Source organism: Numida meleagris, chromosome 2 (genome assembly GCF_002078875.1).
Source record: "Numida meleagris isolate 19003 breed g44 Domestic line chromosome 2, NumMel1.0, whole genome shotgun sequence".
Taxonomy (NCBI): Eukaryota; Metazoa; Chordata; class Aves; order Galliformes; family Numididae; genus Numida; species Numida meleagris.
In genome coordinates, this window is record NC_034410.1 from 109,254,055 (window position 1) to 109,272,424 (window position 18,370).

Sequence of the window (18,370 nt, forward strand, 5' to 3'; positions counted from 1 at the left end):
TTTGGCAAAGGAATTCCTCCACTTCCTCATCACCTGTGCAATGCAGTGTAATGACAGTTACCCTTACGTAGCAAGAAATAATTATATTTCCCATGTCTTTCTCCTTTAAATTCCTTGAAAGGTAATGACTGAATAATTAAAACTTCCATTACGATATCTTCCTTAGAAGATCTACTTCATTATTTCCAGCAATAGAACATCTTTTTACTTGCAATGTGGTTCAAGTTTTTTTCAGCCAGGATGTCTGTGGATATCTTCTAAAATATCTTTATCATGTATTGTTTTTCGTACTGAGAAGATTATAAAGCTAGTTACCTATAGGCAGGAGTGAGCAAAAGAGCATCTTGTCTGGTAGTACACAGGAGGTATCACTGCTCTTTGAAAAAAGATTAGATACACAGAAACTGCATTGTTAGATAATTAGAAATCTAGCTAAGTCAATGTGAGCCAGTGACATTTTTAGGGAATGCCATATGAAAAAAGGATCTCATTATTTTTCTTTTTTTAAATCTGTAATATAAAACAAGGCAATATTTAAATGAAATATCTGGGAGATATTATGCTACATTGTGTAAAAGCCTTTATTTTTTGCATTCTTGAACATATATTGTATTGCATTGTAAACTGAAAAGATTATAGACCAGTTGAGAATTCATGATATTTAGCAAAAATACTTTTCTGTTATATGGAAATCAGATACTGATTCTCCTACTGAATTTGAAAAGTGAATCTTTCAGGTTTAAACTGAGACCTAGTAGGAGCAAATCTCTTCCAAAAATCTTTGCTAAGGAAAATAAACCATGGCAGGTTTCAGCCATCTATTTTGAAGTTATATTTTTACATTTGATTTAGATTTGAAACTGACCTGAATGAAGATATAAGTTTCCAAAATTTTGTATATTATTTTTAATCACTGTTTTTCAATATTAAAGGTTGATACATTCAAGATTAAGACTAAAAAGTTAGGAAGCCTACATTCGATTGAAATTGGTCACGATGGAAAAGGATTTGGTAAGTATACGATATGTGTTCTATAAGCTTGTAAAAATATTCTGCTTAAAGACTTGCCTGACATTTGGACAGGCCTTTGGAGTCATGCTACTGCTACAGATAGTTAATATAAATCTGTATACAAACGAGGTCAGTTTGACTTCTCTTGCTTACACTACTCCTGTTCCTATCAGATTTCCCTTGAGTTTATGTAGACTTTTTTTCTAGCAGAGATCTGGTTAGTACATAACTCTGAAGGTTTTATACTTCAGTCATTGCTCAGCCAAAATTTTATTAGAAGTGTTGAATAACGGAAGACTGCCTTGACACATGGCTTTTCTTCTTGTAAAAATTAAACTATAAGGAAAACACTGTGTATCAGGTCAAACAAAGTACAACCCAAACCACAATGACAAAAACTGTTTCCAGATAGACTGTATTACGTACAATATCTAGCGCCTGAATTTTATCAAAACATAAGATAGGACACTACAGCATGTAATATTTTGAACACTTAGTGATGTTATGAAGAAGAACAACAAACTACAGATATACAAATATTTGAGTAGAATTTCCAGTTAGTGCACAGCTTGAGTCAAAAAGGTCTCATTGTATTGAGATATTCTAGTCAAGTAGAATATCTATTCTAGTCTAAACTTATCTGATAAAAAAGAAAAGTACTTAGGTTTTTAAAGAAAAGACCTTATTTATAAAGTGGCAAGAGTTTATCATACCTAGGGTGAACCAAGCAAAATTCTGTAAGTGGCAGATGTAGGCAAAAGTTGGAACAGGATTTTTTTAACTACTCAATCATATCCCTTCTCCATGTAATGGTACTGAAAATTCAAAAAATATATAATCTATTGAAATAAAATTGTCCTGCTGACTTTCATTTTATTACTATTAGCAGCTATATACAATGCAGTTTAACACCAGAGAATTCTACATCAGCAGGTTTTTCGTGCTCTGAGAGTTGCACAGAAGTCTGTAGAGTAAATGCAGTTTAAACTCTATTTCCTGGGTCCCAAAACATCAATATTACCATTTCTCCCCACATCTTGATCAACATAGTATAGTTGTTAATACTGCCTTCCTAGCACAGCTGGTGTGTGTTAACTCATGTTAAATCTATTTCTTCCTTCCTCTATTTTCTTCTCTGAAATTATCTCCAAATATCCTTTGTCACATCAGCTGTAATCTGCACAAGCTTCCGCAAAGGTAACACCTCTTTGAAATGTTATGTGTGTTTGCTTATCTTTCTTATCTGCTTCTGGATTTCTTCATACCTGGAGTTTTCAGTAAGGTCAGTGGAGTTTTGTCAATACAGGGTAAAGCATAAGCTTATAAACTTTTCAAGAGAGCAAACATAGCTTAATATTTGTTTATAAAGTGCTGTGTAAATTTGAGAGACTGTAAAATTTTATTGCTAATAATCTTGACTCTGAATTATGGAGATTTCATGAAAGGTCATATATTCCAAGTAGAGTCCATGATATATTAAAGCATTCACAAAATTTCATTAAAGAAGTTCCAAAAATACTTCACAATTTCAATAAATGACTCCTGTGAATTGAAGATAAAAAACCTGGGCACCTTTATGGCCTAGTTATACTAGATAATTGTTTGAAAATGTCCATGGAAATTGAGAAATGTTGCTAAGCCTTTATGTTTATCTAAGTTGTTACAATATGAAAAATATTTTTATATTTTTAGCTTACTTACAAATAAAATTATTTTGGTTGATAGCCTACGTGATACTTTCTCTAAATATTTGAATATCAAAATCTTTAGGATATGCAAAGAATACCAAAATGTTTTCAGTTGCTAGCAATATTGTTAAATGTTGTTATTAAGTATTTGCATTGGCAAACACAGCTAAAGGCATCAGCATAAACTCTGCATTTCAGTATAGTAAAACTTTATTTTAAAAGCATCATATTGCATGAGATAAAAAGCTATAGCACAAAAATGATGGTATTTTTTTCACACAACAAAATAGTTGGCTATACTACAGTATTAAATACTTTCCTAAAGCTAGAACAGATACAAACGTTGGCCTAAATGGAGATGCTCTTCTGAATCACTACTACCTGAGAAATGTGAACATGGGAATCATTCAGTATATATACATATATAAATGTATATACATACTACAACAGATATAAAGAGCACAATAACACTGTTTGATAGAGCAAATTCTCAGCTCCAAGAGACTATTTTTTAACATAGTCATCACCATTAGCTCTGCATTTTTGCCAGTGATGAACAAGAACCTGCACAGCACACTCACAAAAATCTGCACCAGTGGAGGTGACCCACTGTCGCAATCCCCACTGCTGAAATGCACCACCCTCTGCCTCACTGTGCTCACATCCACTGTTTGGTCTCTGTAAATATTCAGCAAGTATCAATGAATATCACTGGATGCCGTTTTTTTCTGCACGGAGGAATTCAGTGACACACCTTTGCTTCACACACACTTCCATGTCAGACACCATTTTGTCAGACTGCACCTCTATTTCAGACTATAGAAAAAGGCACAATGGGATTTCAAGAATGTATTCAATATTTCCATGCGCTCTGTTTCATTTGTCTTATACTGCTGCCATTCAATGTGGAAAAATGAGTTAAGCTGTAATAAAAAATTTCCTTTATGATTTCTGTCAAAAATGTAGCAGACTTCCTCTGTAAAACTGTTTCAATTTGGTATTCATTTGAATTATTGACATCTCAGTTTTATTATTGATAATGGGTACATTCAAAAGTATTGAACCACACAGATTTGGAAATGAAATGGGAAACCTTCATTATGCTTTATTTGTGTTTTAGTTATGTTCTATATACATATATATATACACACACACATATATAATTTTTTTTCTTTCATAGCAAGTGGCTGGTTTCTGGAAAAAGTAGAAATCGTGGATGCATCTAGGAATTCGGTGTATTGCTTCAACTGTAACAGGTCAGTAGATCTATTCAGTGTTACTCCATGGGTGCTGCTGTCTTCATCACAATAACTACTCCCAACTGGTCTTTTTAGGCTCTCAGTTGTTTCTTTTCTGGTTTCTTACAGCAGTAAGAATTTTTGAAACTATGCTGTGTTTCTGTCAGTCCATTCTCAGTAACTTTTGAACCTTTTGTCTCATTTCACTTTGTCCAAATATACAGAGGGAGACATTATATTTTTCCAAGTTATTAAGGCTGGGCGGCTGTAGAGGAGTGAGGCACAATTTTTACTGAAAGAAGATAATAGCATGCCATTTTCAAGAGGTAAATGCTGTCTGGAGAACCATTACATACTCACTAGCACACATGTAGCTTATCGTGTCATATGTACACAGACATGAGATGGAATTAGAAATATGAGATGGTGGGTAGATGGTAGGATGTGGCAGTAAAGATTACAAATCTAGAGAAAAAGCAGTGGATTTTAAGGTGTTGGGGTTTTCTTCTTTCACAAAAGCAACATTAAAATCCTTCTGTTTCAATATCTACTTAATATAGGTCTAAGATATATTAGACCCATCAGCTGTCTAAGCAGAACACAATTAAGATAAAAAAAGAATTTTAAAAAATGTAATAATCTAAATACAGAAATTTATTTAGATAAAGAGTTGTTAAATGTAAAGAGATTCTAATATGCAAAAGGAAAATCCACTTCAGTTTGTGTCAAACTGAAACCAATGCACTTTCAGAAGTTGGAGATCAAACTGAAAGGTATACTTGGCGTGACTATCCACTAGAGTATACAGTTCACAGCTTAAAACGTTTCAGAGTAAACAGTAGAAGCAAACACATTCATGTCTTTCTAAGTGTAAAATAACATTTTAATGCATCTTCAGAGTACACAAGTATGAAGACTTACAAATTCTCTATATCTAGGAAACGAGTTGTTGCCTGGTGATCTGAAAACAAAAATGATAGCCAAGAATATTTAATTTAATGCTTCTAAATGTTTCTATAATCTTGACAATTCATGGAAGTCAAATCCAACCCTGAATCCAAAAAAGCAACATTTTTTTTTGTTTATAGTAGCTGCAAACTCTCAGTACCTGAGAATGCCTGGACTGTAGCTTGCAAGGGCCAGCTTTACAAAATGATTAATGTCACACTGTATCTCAGAGCACATCTCTGTACAGTACTGCTCTAAAATTTGCATGTAGGTTCCATAAATCTTCTTCCAAAAACATGTTCTGGTACTATCTAATCTTCTAGATACATAAATTTAGGCAAGTGAACATGAGCAAAATTTCTTAGATTACAATATCAGTTGTCCAATAATCCATGAGGGATTTTCAGTTAATCTCACAGAATCACTGAGTAGTTGGAAGGGACCTTGGGAGATCATCTTGACCAACCAGTGCTGAGTGGAGGTGAAGGCTCACCTCCTCCAACCTGCCAGCATACTCTCCCTAATGCAGCCCAAGATACTGTTAGCATTTTTTATTTTTTTTGCAAGGGTACATTATGGTCTCATGTTCCACCAGACCCACAGGTCCTTTTCTGATAAGCTGATTTCTGTTTGATAGGTTTGGAGCATCTCTCCTATGGAGAAAGGTTGGGGGAACTCCAATGGAATTCCTATCTCTCCTGTGGAGAAAAGTTGGCTTGTTTAGCTTGGAGAAGAGAAGGCTTCGGGGAGACCTCATTGTGGCTTTCCAATACTTGAAGGGAGCATATAAACAGGAGGGGGAACAATTGTTTACATGGGTGGATAGTGATAGGGCAAGAGGGATTAATTTTAAACTAAGACAGGGGAGGTTTAGGTTAGATATTAGGAGGAATTTTTTCATTCAGAGGGTGGTGACGCACAGGAATAGGTTGCCAAGAGAGGTTGTGGATGCCCCATCCCTTGAGGCATTCAAGGCCAGGCTGGATGTGGCTCTGGGCAGCCTGGTCTAGTGGTTGGCAACCCTGCCCATGGCAGAGGGGGTTGAAACTAGATGTTCTTTGAGGTCCTTTTCAATCCAGGCCATTCTATGATTCTGTGATTCTATGATTCTATTGCTGTAGCTTCTGGAGTATATTTGTCAGTGGGATTGCTCCTCCCCAGGTGCTTTGCACACTTCCTTGTTGAACTGTATGAGGTTCCTACCAGTCTATTTCTCCAGCCTTTCAAGTTCTCCAAGTCTTTGTCTTGTAACCATTCTCAGACCACATCAGTCTGAGCAAGACTCTATAAAGATAGCTTGCAACTACTATTTTTTAAGAGATTTTTTCCCCACCGTTTTACTGAAAGTCTTAAGGTAAAATTACAATGGGATTTAAGAGACACACTTGGAGCAAGCACTGTTGAATCACACGTACATGTTAGTACTTGAGAAAAGATTTTCTCTGTTACTTCAACTAGAACTGCTATTCTTTACATTTCAAACATAAAAGTGGCATTGACAGACACAGACTGACTATACAGGCTACCGAATAGGATGCTTACCCGGAACCTTGGTGGGTTAGAGTCCAGTTCTCACCTTAATGAATACATACTTATTCAAAATAGAACAATTTCACTAGAACAAATTAAGAGACCCAGTGCAGAGTGTTCACTGACCCAGAAGCTATGGGCCACTCCTGGGATACAGGAAGATATAAGTACATGTCCCTGTTCCAGCTCGCACAAGATGCTTCTCCTGTCAAAGCCTACCAGGTAAAAAAGAAAAAAAAAGAGAGAAAAAGGAAAAAAAGACAACTCTGGTATAAATGCTGATTCTTAAAGATATTCATCACTGAGAATCATGAAAGGAGCTGTGCATGCTTTACTAACTTGGCATTTTATCTGCCAAGATTAGTTGTGTTGCAGCCTGGAACTGTTTGGTTTCAGATATATTTTCCAGCTGTTCAATAGTGCAAATTCAGATGTGAGCTACATTAATGCTACACCAGCTGGGAATTCCTCCCATTCTCACTACTTAGTCGTAATGACATCAGCTAGCCTGGCACAAGCACTTGCAAAAGTGCTAGAGGCTTTAAGAAGCTTTGGGAAATTTCTTTGGAAATGGGTATAATTTCCTTCATGGTTCCAGTTAACCAGTCTACCTGAGCTCATGTCTGTTTCTAGTGTAGTCAATGGTATGTTATGGGGAAAGAACCAGGCCCACCGTATGTCCCTGTATTTTCATAGCCAACCAGGAGACATTGGAAGTATGGAGTATATAGACAATAAGTTGCTAAAACAGAACATATTTCCTTACTCTAAAATGTCCTAATTTTCACCACTCCATGAAAAAATTTTACTTATCATCTGTTGTTAAGCAACCTAGATATTAAATATACGTATCTTTGTTAAATGCATTTACGCAGTTCCTTTTAAACTATGCACATATGGATACTAAAACAATCACTCTTTTCTTTCTGTTGGTTACTCCTGTATAAGTCAGTGTTGAAACTCTTAATCCAAAAGTGCAGAAGCAGGCTTCTATTATTTCTTTGTTTGATAAGTTTTGTGTATACTGTATCTATACAGTATATATACACTGGAAGCAATCAGCTCCAGTGAAGGCATGTTCTGGAACAGGATCATGCTGTGCAAGGGGATTCCTGCATGGAGGAACCCCAGAGAGAGCTGCCAGGAGCCAGCAACTCTCATCAGAGAGGCTAATGGGATCTGGGCCGGGTCCAGACCCTGAGCTGCAGGGATCTCCAGAGCCTGGAAGTCCCCATAGGGCCTGAGGTCAGAGATGGGTATTGTTTGTCACAGGTGCATGTGTGCCCAGCGCAGTGCACTTTTTGAGCAAGTCACCATGTTGTGAGAGGAGCTCACCAGGCAGTGTACTATCCAGGAATCCAAGCAAGAGATTGATGCATGGTATTGTGCATTGACATGGACTGAGTGACAGCCCTGTATTAAGTCCCTGCAAGTGCAAGGTAAGCTGGTAAATTTGGCTGACTTGCAGGACAAGAGAGACAGAAACTTTGTTTCTGCCCAAAGCAGAAGGAGTCTCCCCCTTGCTCCCCAAGTGCTCCTATGCAGCAGTTAGTCCAACCAACCAGAACCACCAAAAAAGGTGATAGGTGTTAGTAATTGGAGGTTCCTTGCTGAGACGCACATTTGCCATCTGTACAATCTCTAGAGAAGTGCGCTGCCTGCCAAGGGGCCTGCATTCATGATAACACAGGGAGACTACTGTCCCTGGTAAAGCTGGAGAACTGCTATCCATTCCTAGTCTTTTGAGCCAGATTGGACAAAGCTGCAAAGAGGAGAGAACAAAATATCTAAAGGGACTTTATGTCCCTCAGAAAGATGGTGAAGGGATCAGGAGCACAGATGGTGTTCTCCATCCTCTCAGTTGGAGACTGGGACACAGGCAATAGGAGACAAATGGGTCATGTGAATGACTGGCTACAAGGATTGTGTCCTACTCAAGGTTTTGGATTCTAAGATCTCAGACTCACCCTGAAGGAACCAGGAATGTTGATGCTGGATGAGAAGCCCCTGACCAGGAGGGGCAAGGACATTCTGGTCAGCAAGCTGGCTTGGACTGATTAGCAGAACTTTAAACTAGATTCAGCAGAGGAAGGGGATGTACTTCTCAGTGACAGAGAAGAACAAGGGAGTATTGTCACTTTAGGAAGCAACAGGGAAGTGCCTGTGAATTGTCTCAGAGGAATAAAGGAGGACTCCTCTAGGAAGGTAATGTGGACAATAGCTCTGCTGAAGTGCCTCTACACTTTTTGTTTACGAGGGTGGATAGGGATAGGACAAGGGCGGATGGTTTTAAACTAAGACAGGAGAAGTTTAGGTTAGATATTAGGAGGAAGTTTTTCACTCAGAGGGTGGTGACACACTGGAACAGGTTGCCCAAGGAGATTGTGGATGCCCCATCCCTGGAGGCATTCAAGGCCAGACTGGATGTGGCTCTGGGCAGCCTGGTCTAGTGGTTGGGGACCCTGCACTCAGCAGGGGGGTTGAAACTAGATGATCTTTGAGTTCCTTTTCAACCCAGGCCATTCTATGATTCTATGATACACTGATGTACACAGCTAGGGAAACAACCAGGAAAAGCTGGAAAATGTGGTGCAATAAGAAATCTATGACCTACTCACTATCAAGGAAACATGATGGGATGAGTCACACAACTGGAACACTGCTATCAAGGGCTACAAGCTTTTTAGAAGAAACAGGTAGGGAAGAAGGGGCAGAGGTGTTGCCCTCTATGTTAAGAAATGGATAGGCTGCAAAGAGCTGTCTCTGAGAAACATCCATGATCAGGCTAAAAGCTTGTAAGTTAAAATTAGAGTTTGGACCAATAAAGGACATTTGGTGGTTGGTGTCTACTACAGGCCGCCTTATCAAGGGGATCTTGTTGATGAGACCTTCTTGCTTTAGCTACAAGAAGCACTAGGCTCTCAGGCTCTCATCCTGATGAAAGTTTTCGACCATCCATATGACTGCTGGGAAAGAAATGCAGTGGGTTGTAAGCAATCCAGGAGACTCCTGGAGTGCACTGAAGATAAATTCCTGGTCCAGATGTTAGACAAACCATCCAAAAGAGAAGCGTTACTAGACCTGCTGCTCACCAACGCAGAGGAGACCATTTAATAGCTTAAGACTGGAGGCAGTCTGGGCTGTTGCAATCATGCCCTGGTTGAGTTCACGATTTCAAGGATTATGGACTGACAAAGAGTATAGTCAAGATCGTGAACTTCAGAAGAGTGAACTTCTGACTGTTTAAGAAATTAGTGGGAGAGATACCCTGGGAAGCTATCCTTAGGGACAAAGGAACAGATCAGGGACAAAAGAACGGAGCAGAGCTGGCAACTCTTTAAGGACACTTTTCTTAGAGTACAAGAGCTCTCCATCCCCACATGTAAGAAATCAAGAAGGAAAATGGCATGGCTGAGTCAATGTCAGTTTGACCTACTGAGGGATAAGAAGGAAATGTACAGGCAGTGGAAGAAGAGATGGATGGCATAGGAAGAATATAAGGATTCTGTCCAGAAGAGTAGAGGGCTGGAGCACTTCTCCTACAAAGAAAGGCTGAGGAAGCTGGGGTTTTTCAGCCTGGAGGAGAGAAGACTCCGGGGAGACCTCACTGTGGCCTTTCAGTACTTAAAGGGAGCTTTATAAAAAAGTCAGAGACCCACATTTTATGTAGTCTGATAGGACAAGGGGGAGCGGTTTTAAACTAAAATAAAGGGGATTTAGATTAGATGTTAAGAGGAAATTCTTAGAGGGTAGTGAGGCACTGGTACGGGATGCCCAGATTGTTGTGGATGCCCCCTCCCTGGAGACATTTAAGGCCAGGTTGGATGGGGCTCTGGGCAGCCCACTCTAGAGAGTGGCAACCCTACCCGCAGCAGTGGAGTAGAACTGGATGACCTTTAAGGTCCATTCCAGTCCAAGCCATTCTATGATTCTATGGTTCTATGGTTGTATGACAAGTTTAAACTTTTTTTTTCCTTGTAGGTGGCTTGCTGGGGATGGAAGCAATGGTAGCACCGTAGTGCGACTTTATCCATAGCTGCTCATTTTCTGATTTTTGCATAGTGTGCTGCTTCTCCAAATTCCTACTTGTTTGATTTACTTATATGGTATAATTCTGAAGGTATTGTAATTACTGTGAAGGAATGTCAAAACAATGCATTAAAAACATCACAGTAAATTAAACATGTCTAATGTGAACACTGTGTTCCAATCCTACCAGAGTTGCTCAAAATCTTTGCATGACTGAAATTTAGAAAACATAAATTTTAATCTGTAACATGGCTCTGTGGACTTGAGCTGAGCATTCATAATAGTACATAATAGTAGACATATTTAGTTACACGTTTTTATTTCAGTAATAATTTGTGAGTAAGTTGAAGTTAGCTCTTGGGTCAAATCTGCCAATTTTTATTAAACTGATAAATTGTTTTGATTTCAACATTTATAAAAACTAGTATTTCCTCAAAATCATTTTCCAAGCAAACTGCACAACTCTTCAGCCTTACCACGTTACTTCTTTTTTTTTTTCCATAAGACCAGGTACGTAACAGAGAGGAATAAAGAATTTGTTATTCAGGCATTCACCCTGTGGCAGTAAGCTTCCCACTGGCATTTGATTGAAAAATCTTGTAGCTGAGCCAGAACCTCAGCTAAGATCCTTTAGATCCAAAGGGTCTCTTAAGAGAGACTTTTCCATCATCTCTTATCACTAGCACTGGAATAGCTCACTGGCTAGCTTAGGCAGCTCCCTGCTCAGCTTGCTGATTTTTGCAGTGCCCATTCTTAGGCATCTGTCTGCCTCTCTAGTGCTGTATGTGCAAATGTCATTACTTCAAAAAATCCCAATTATTTTTGAAAACACAGCATAAATAGAAACATATTTAGCAATAAATGCACAAAATAATAAGTGAATTATAAGTGGCTTGATGTTTGGTTTGGCATTGCCAGAGTTGTAAGTTGGCTGAGGAAGAGTTTAGAATAAAGATGAGACTAAAATGAAAGTATGAGTTGCACACCACCAGAAGTTTGATGTCTGTGATCAGAATACACATACTGTGTATTAACTACACAGGGTGTCCCTCTGTTTAATCAAAGGCTCCACCCTTAGTACCTCCAAAATTTAAAATCTGTATAAAAATCTGAATTTTAGACCTGTTTCACCTCTAAGGCACTACCATGTTTTGTAGCTGCAATGTACTTTCTACAATCACAAGAATGAAATGAATCTATACTCTGTGATATGTTGTCTGGCTTTTCAGTGTGTTTAATATTTATTTACGTTATTCTTTGAAATGAGGAATGTTGTCAGATATCTGCACAGATCATGAGATTTCAGTTGTTACATTGTCTCAAAAAGTAATAAACAAATACAACAGGTCTTGGCAGGTAATTTCATTTTTATCTACTTTATACGTCATCAAAGGGAGAGCTGGTGTTAAGGTGTGGATGTGATCTGAGTGAGCAATGGAACAGAGTCAATTTCTACAAAAAGTGCTCTTTTTGCTTACACTGCTACCACGCATGCTGGAAGGGATTTGAAATTGTATCCCCAGAGTGCACAGTTCACTTACTTAGTATCAGTATTCATTACACTGAATCACTTTGTTGTGATCTATTATGTGATTTGTTTCATTATTATGTCTTTCATTAATAGTTTGTAATACTAGCTCTCTTTGATGCCATCTCTGATTTATCAAGTGTAAATAATGCTTTCCTAATCTGTTTTTTATTACTAGCAGTGAATACCCTCTTTCAGCAGCTGGCGTCCTTACTTGAAAATTATTTCCTCTGAATGTACAGTGTATAAATAAGGTGTTGGATTCAATCCCCTGGATCCAGAGTCATGTAAACACCTCTACCCTTCTACTGCTGGAAAACTGTCACAGCAGAGGGCTTCATTTCATTTCAAGTGCATTGCAGGTGCTTGCAGAACATATTGCTGGGGGATTACACTTTGATAAGAAAGCTTGAAATACCATAACTTCTTTATCAAGTCTTGCTTCAAAGACATGCCACGTAGCATATCGAGATAGTGACTAGAGCCAAACCCCAAACCTGCCTCTTCCTCATGGTAAACAGTGGTGTCTGCTGTGTTTGGCACACACGTCACTTAATCCATGTCCCCTGCAAGGGACAAGAGAGCTGGCCAAAGGCAGAGACGTTGCAGAGGTGCCACCTCATGTGCACTCAGTTGCTGCTGCACAGACCAGATGCCTTGCTCTTTTTGCTGCCAGCACCCACACTTGTGTATGGAGACCCTGGGCAGTGGTGCCTCTGCAAGGAACAGAGATGTAGCGTGGAAATGAGACCTCCTCCGTCAGCAAGAGACCCAGGCATTTGGCACCTATGGAAGGAGCAGTGAGATAAATCAACCAGCTGGAAGATGCAAGGCTATAGTGGAGAGAAGGGTTTGTCTTCTGCTGCCTCTCCCTGCTGCCTCCTGTCCTTACAGATCTGTGTGAGGGCAGTGGCTGGAGGATTTTATTATTCTTATCCTTCCTGTTATTACAGTGAAGCAGTAACATTGAATTTTGCGCTGTAGAGACAGCTTCAAGCACGAGGTGGGTGCTAGAATATAGACTAAAAACATAGCATAGGCTCTTAAACATGACAGAATCTGAAGGTGTTAAGAGGCCATTATTAAACTGTATCTTTCTTCCTTATCTACTCCTGTGTGCTTGTATAAATATGTTAAATTGATCTAGCTGACATATTTCTGCCCATTTAAGCCCTATGAGTCTCAGTTTCTTCTGTTAATGATTTGAAAAAAAAATATATAGCCATGTTCTGACTGACTCATTGAACCATTTAATCTCCAAGCAATTCCAAGTACATACTGAAGAAAGGATTCCTTCCTCCTAAGAATATATGAGCAGCTTTATTATATCTATCTATTCTGTAGCTTGTCAGTGGGGTAAATAGAGTCAAAATAAGAAAAAAGGCCGCTCCAAGTGCTCATTTGAGTTACCTTAGACGTCTTGGATGAGTCCTGGAGGATTGTTAGTATTAGTATTTATAGACCTGCTTGCAAATGTAAACATCCTCTGCTCACACATTGATCTGAAATGTTCTCTTGGATTCCTTCCCCATAAGGAAAAGCTGTAGTCTTGAAAAGCCCATGAACTCCTCTGTGCTAAGCAGTGCTGTGCTGTGCCTGAATCTTCCTTTTACAACTCTTTTGTTTGGCATGAATTCATTTTAAACAGATGAAGCAAAAAGAGGAAAAAAGTGGAACTGTTTATTTTCTTCTTCAAACCTTAGGAAATTCTTAGTTGTGTATTAAATGCAGTATAATAGGACATCTTAATATCCCACTAGGCATTCCATAAATGCTTTTTCCATTTATAATAGTGTGTGATTTGCTTGGGATCTTGTTGGCTACTGAATGCAGAATGGCAGTGAAAGACCTGTACACCTCGTACAAAGCTTGGCTGCAGGCTCACTTCCCATGAGGTCTTCCCATGTATCTTCTGCCTTCACTGGTTATGCATTGACATTCATCTTTGGTTATGTTTTAAAATATATGATATGAAGCAACATAAAAGGTAACTGACATCTCATTTCTGATTAATAAATGTAAATGTAAGAAATCTTCAGTCAAATTATTTAAAAATCTAAGAAATCATTTCTTCTTTCATACAAACATGAAAGTCAGTATGCTGTCACCAAGGGAGAGCTGCTCTCAGTTATTCTGGCTTCATAAACTTGGACTTTTCGTTGTCGTTTTAAATGAGCAGTGGAAAGTTTTGGCATGTATTTAATGCCTAAACATTCTGGAAATAAATGTAACACAAGAAGCCACAGCTCCCAGTTCACCATGAAATTTAAGTATGTCTAATATGAAAATATATTTCTAAAGCATAAATATATAAATTATCCCACTAAGCTTGATTTATAGTCTAGTGTAAAGTTAGCTGTTCACCTGAGAGCCCTGCTACATTGAGTATCTTCTTTTGCAGATCTTATGAGGTAGGTGCATGTGGGCTAGCATTTTCCTGGCTGACGTGTTGCCGAAAAGAGGTCTATGCAAAAATAAATACATACAGCATTATCAGGATGTTGTAAAAAAATTAATTTTGCCAACCAGGGAACATTTCAGGGTATTCTTTGCAATTGTAAAAGTGAACTAACATGATGAAAAATACTTGATTCGCACGTTTCTCAATTTTAATGGCAATTTTATAGTCCAAAAAGTTGTCCATGTGAATCAACATGTAGGTCTATAAATAAAGTAATCTCAAGGTAACATAAGCAAGCAATAGCTGCTTATACTCATTTTAAAAATATATGGTAATTTAATATTAATTTTGTAAATATTTTACTAATTTACTTTTGATTTGTGCTTTTGTTCATTTGCTAAAGCATTGGCTTTATTGAAAGGAAATGCCTTCCCAATAGGTGTTTAAGTTATCAGAGCATCCATTGGCACGTGTGTGTTGTGAATGCAACTGTTTGGGCTCTCAAGGGCAATTTAGCACTGCAGTATGTAAATACTGAAGAGACATTCTATATCAGCTTCTACTCGTACCTGTGTAACCTAAACACAAATCTACTGATAACATCTGAAACTTGTGAATGTTTTGTAAAATATCTTTTGCTTGCTGTTTCTAAAGTAGTTGAGTCGGATGTTTGTGTGCACGCATGTGCCTGAGGGGCACTGTTTTAGTATATGAGTATACTTAAAGTATGGAAGACTTGCGACTGAGGCTATGTCAGAGGGAATGAGTGAAGAAAATGGATGTTAATCAAGCTCTCTGTCATTGTGCACAGCAAGAAAGAGAAGAGCAGCACAGTGCAGAAAAAGGCACTGTGAACCTTTGGGAGGGAAATAAAGCAGGTATGGGAAGGTAGCTAGAAGAGAAAGGGGAATGAAGGAAGGAGGAAAGGAAGCAAATCTGCTGGCAGAAACTCCAGGTCTTCTGAAGGGATCACCAAAAAGCTTCTTATGACTCAGGACGTCACTCATTGCAGAGGGGGCCCACCCCAAGCCCTGCTGGAGCACTGAAGTCCTGCACATCACCTTCATGACACAGAACAGCCAAAGCTGCTTTCCAAAGTTTGAAAGGTAAGAAATGCAGGATTTTGTGCCAAAATACTGCCAAGGGGCATCATTCTAATGTTTCAGTCATTTGGAGCTAGAAGAAAATGTAGAAAAGTTAACAAACAAAGGAAACTAGCTTTGGGAACAGTTTGGAATGACTCCATGCAAAAATTGGTTGCGCTGGTAAAGTATAAAGGTATTCCAATGGCGAAATGAGAGGACTACAGAGGATGAGTATTTTTTCATAGGGCCATCTGTGCTATAGAGCTAAGGAAGATTGTGAAAAGATCATGGTTGAGAATCTGAAAAAAAAAAAACACCATAATAGTCTGCAATGAAAAGCAGAAAGACAAAAAAAAACCAAAAACAAAATGTATTCCTGGTGTAGACAAAGACTGGTTTGATATTTTAAGGGTAAAAAGGAAAAAAAAGAAGAGTAAAAAAAAAGCAAACAGTAGTTGCAATTCAGAAGAAGGCTAAAGCAGTTCTTGTGACACTCATAAAAACAATTTCTTCAAAGAAAGGTGGAAAAAAGAAAGGCAAGAATACAGTGTGCTTCAGAGTGCATTTACATGAGAAATGAGCGTGTCTGTGCTTTGGTTTATGAAATATGTATCGATGTCTGCGATTGCATTTTTGCCCTTCAATTATATTTCATAATTAATAATTTCTGAGGTTTAGCAACAACCTTGGCTTGCTGAATGCATGCTGGTTTGTACACTGCGTGTATACAAACTCTTCTGGCCCTGATATAGCTCCATAGGAGTTATGCCAGTGTAACAAAGAGGAAATTTGGTTCTGTTTCTTGGAAGCAGTTTCTTCAACACTTAACTTGTTATGTGGGGCCCTTTCCATTTATTATCTCTTATGTGAGAAAACAAAACAGAAGACATTCCTCTGGAAGTATCCAACAGCCCAACGTTTAATTTGGGTTTAAATGTTCATCTGCCTCCATTTAACAGAGTATCAGTTAACAGAGACGATGCGAGTCCTCTCACAAATGCCACAAAAGTTGAATCCAAGAAGAGGAAACAAACCAAGCAAACAAACAAACAAAACAGAGAGAGGAGGAATAGAGAAATACAGGGAGGAAAGTGCAAACCCCTCCCCACTGTAATGAAATGCGCGGCAAGCTGAACACACTTCAAATGGATGGGTTTGATCTAAAACCTGCTGGGGTGAGCTGAAGTCCTTCTGTGTGGCGGGTGGATCTCTTCCGGTCAAATTCTGTCCTCAAGAGAAGTGGCTGAGGGTGAATATAGCTAAAAAAAGTGCTCCACATCTGGAGCAGGAAGGGCAGGACATCAGGGATGAGTGGCCCTGGCAGTAATTACCTCCAAGCTGAGCAGTGATGAGCTACCATGGGGCACAGCCAGCCCGATACCATCTCTGTTCCTAAATATCTGCTGCATTGCTCATAGGCATCTTCTGCCTTTTAAGTGCGTGGGACCCCAGTCTCCACCTTATTATTCTCACCCTGAATCTGACAGCTTCCATTCATTCTCCTCTCCCCCACCCCAAATATTTTAGGTGAGGCTTTCAGCTCTGGGAGCACAGGAGTTGCACCCTTACTGCAACCCTATATCACCCCCTAACCTCCATTAGAAATCTTAAGCATCTTTTGACCTGCATATGTCACGAAGACTCAAAGTAACTTAAAAGGCACACTAAACCGTTTGCTTGAAGATGTAACTATAAATAGAATAACTTGGGAACTTGTTGAGATACGTAAGCCACGAACTTGCAGCTAAATTAGCTCTTTTATTAAGCACATTCTCTGCTGACAAGAGGAGCTTAGGTGCATATATTGTATTATATATAGGTGCTGAGTGAATTATTAAAAGATACCTGGAGAAAGAAGCAATTTGCATTAAAAGTCTGAGGCAATGGAGATCATATGGACCGTAATGAGAATGAAATTAATGTGGGGTTAAAAAAGGAACAGAAATAAAAGTGCAGCTCCAGCACTGCAAGAGAGATTGCAGAGGAAACGTATATTATTTAAGAACCATTATGCAATGATGTAATTAAAGACTCTTGTAATGTGTGATAACATGCAAAAGAACAAGCAAAATGAGGTTTCTGCGTGCCCGCCGCCTTCCAAAGGCTGAGTTCTGCGTGCTTAGCCCCCTCGGAATAACCCAGCAATACATGCTGTAGTCTTCTCTTGAAATCTGAAGTACATATATCAGCGAAAGGTTATCTCCAAAAGGCAACTTCACACTGACCATGCAGATTGAAGGGTTAGAAGGCGTAATTTTCAGCCGCCCCTGCAACTCCTTCTCTTTCATTAATGAATTGGAAGGGGCTATGTTTAGTCACCTATCTTAATGTAACAGTGCCCTATCTCAGTCGCATTGACATTCCCATTACGGTATTCCAGCAACGAGGTTGAACTCTCTCACTGCTCTATTTTAGGGAGGGAGAGGGCATGCTTTGAGCGTATTCCACAGGCAAAAAATAAAGAGCGAGCGAGCCAAGGAGGCGCACCAGCGACTCTCCCCGCACGCGTGGGGTATGCGGGGGGCGAGAGGAGGCAGAAGGGCCGAGAGCGGGCGGCCGGGGGGAGCTGCGGGCACCGAAGCACCGCGCTGAGGTTTAAAGGGAGCTCCCGGGCTGCGGAGAAGGGGCTGGGGCGGAGGGAGGGAGGCGGGGGAACGCACGGTGAGTTCGCCCGCTGAAGGAAATGCTCAAAATTCCATTTCTTCGGGTGGCGGAATAAAACGGTGCCTCCTCACCTTCCCTCAGACGCCCGTTAAGAAAGTGCGAGTCACGGCATCATTTGGGAATGACACCCCTCCCGGCTCCGTCTCACAAAGTTACGGCAACTAGAGCGGCGTTTGCAGCGGGATGGGCAGCGGCCGGCTGCGGGGCGCCCAACTCGCGAGGGGTGGCCCGGGAGGGGCGGTTCCTCC

The 18,370-nt window shown here is 39.5% G+C and overlaps 1 protein-coding gene across 4 annotated transcripts in view; it reads left to right on the forward strand.

Moving 5' to 3' along the window:
• The window catches only part of LOC110394957 (lipoxygenase homology domain-containing protein 1), a 207,494-nt gene extending 195,690 nt beyond the window's left edge, over positions 1-11,804 (forward strand). For 3 of the 4 annotated variants that reach the window (XM_021389034.1, XM_021389036.1, XM_021389037.1), the window contains 4 exons: positions 933-1,011; positions 2,182-2,293; positions 3,880-3,955; positions 10,397-11,804. In XM_021389034.1, the coding sequence (XP_021244709.1) occupies positions 933-1,011; positions 2,182-2,293; positions 3,880-3,925 (237 nt within the window). In that variant the 3' untranslated portion in view covers positions 3,926-3,955; positions 10,397-11,804. The remainder of the gene's footprint in view (positions 1-932; positions 1,012-2,181; positions 2,294-3,879; positions 3,956-10,396) is intronic. The other variant, XM_021389035.1, reaches the window with a different exon arrangement.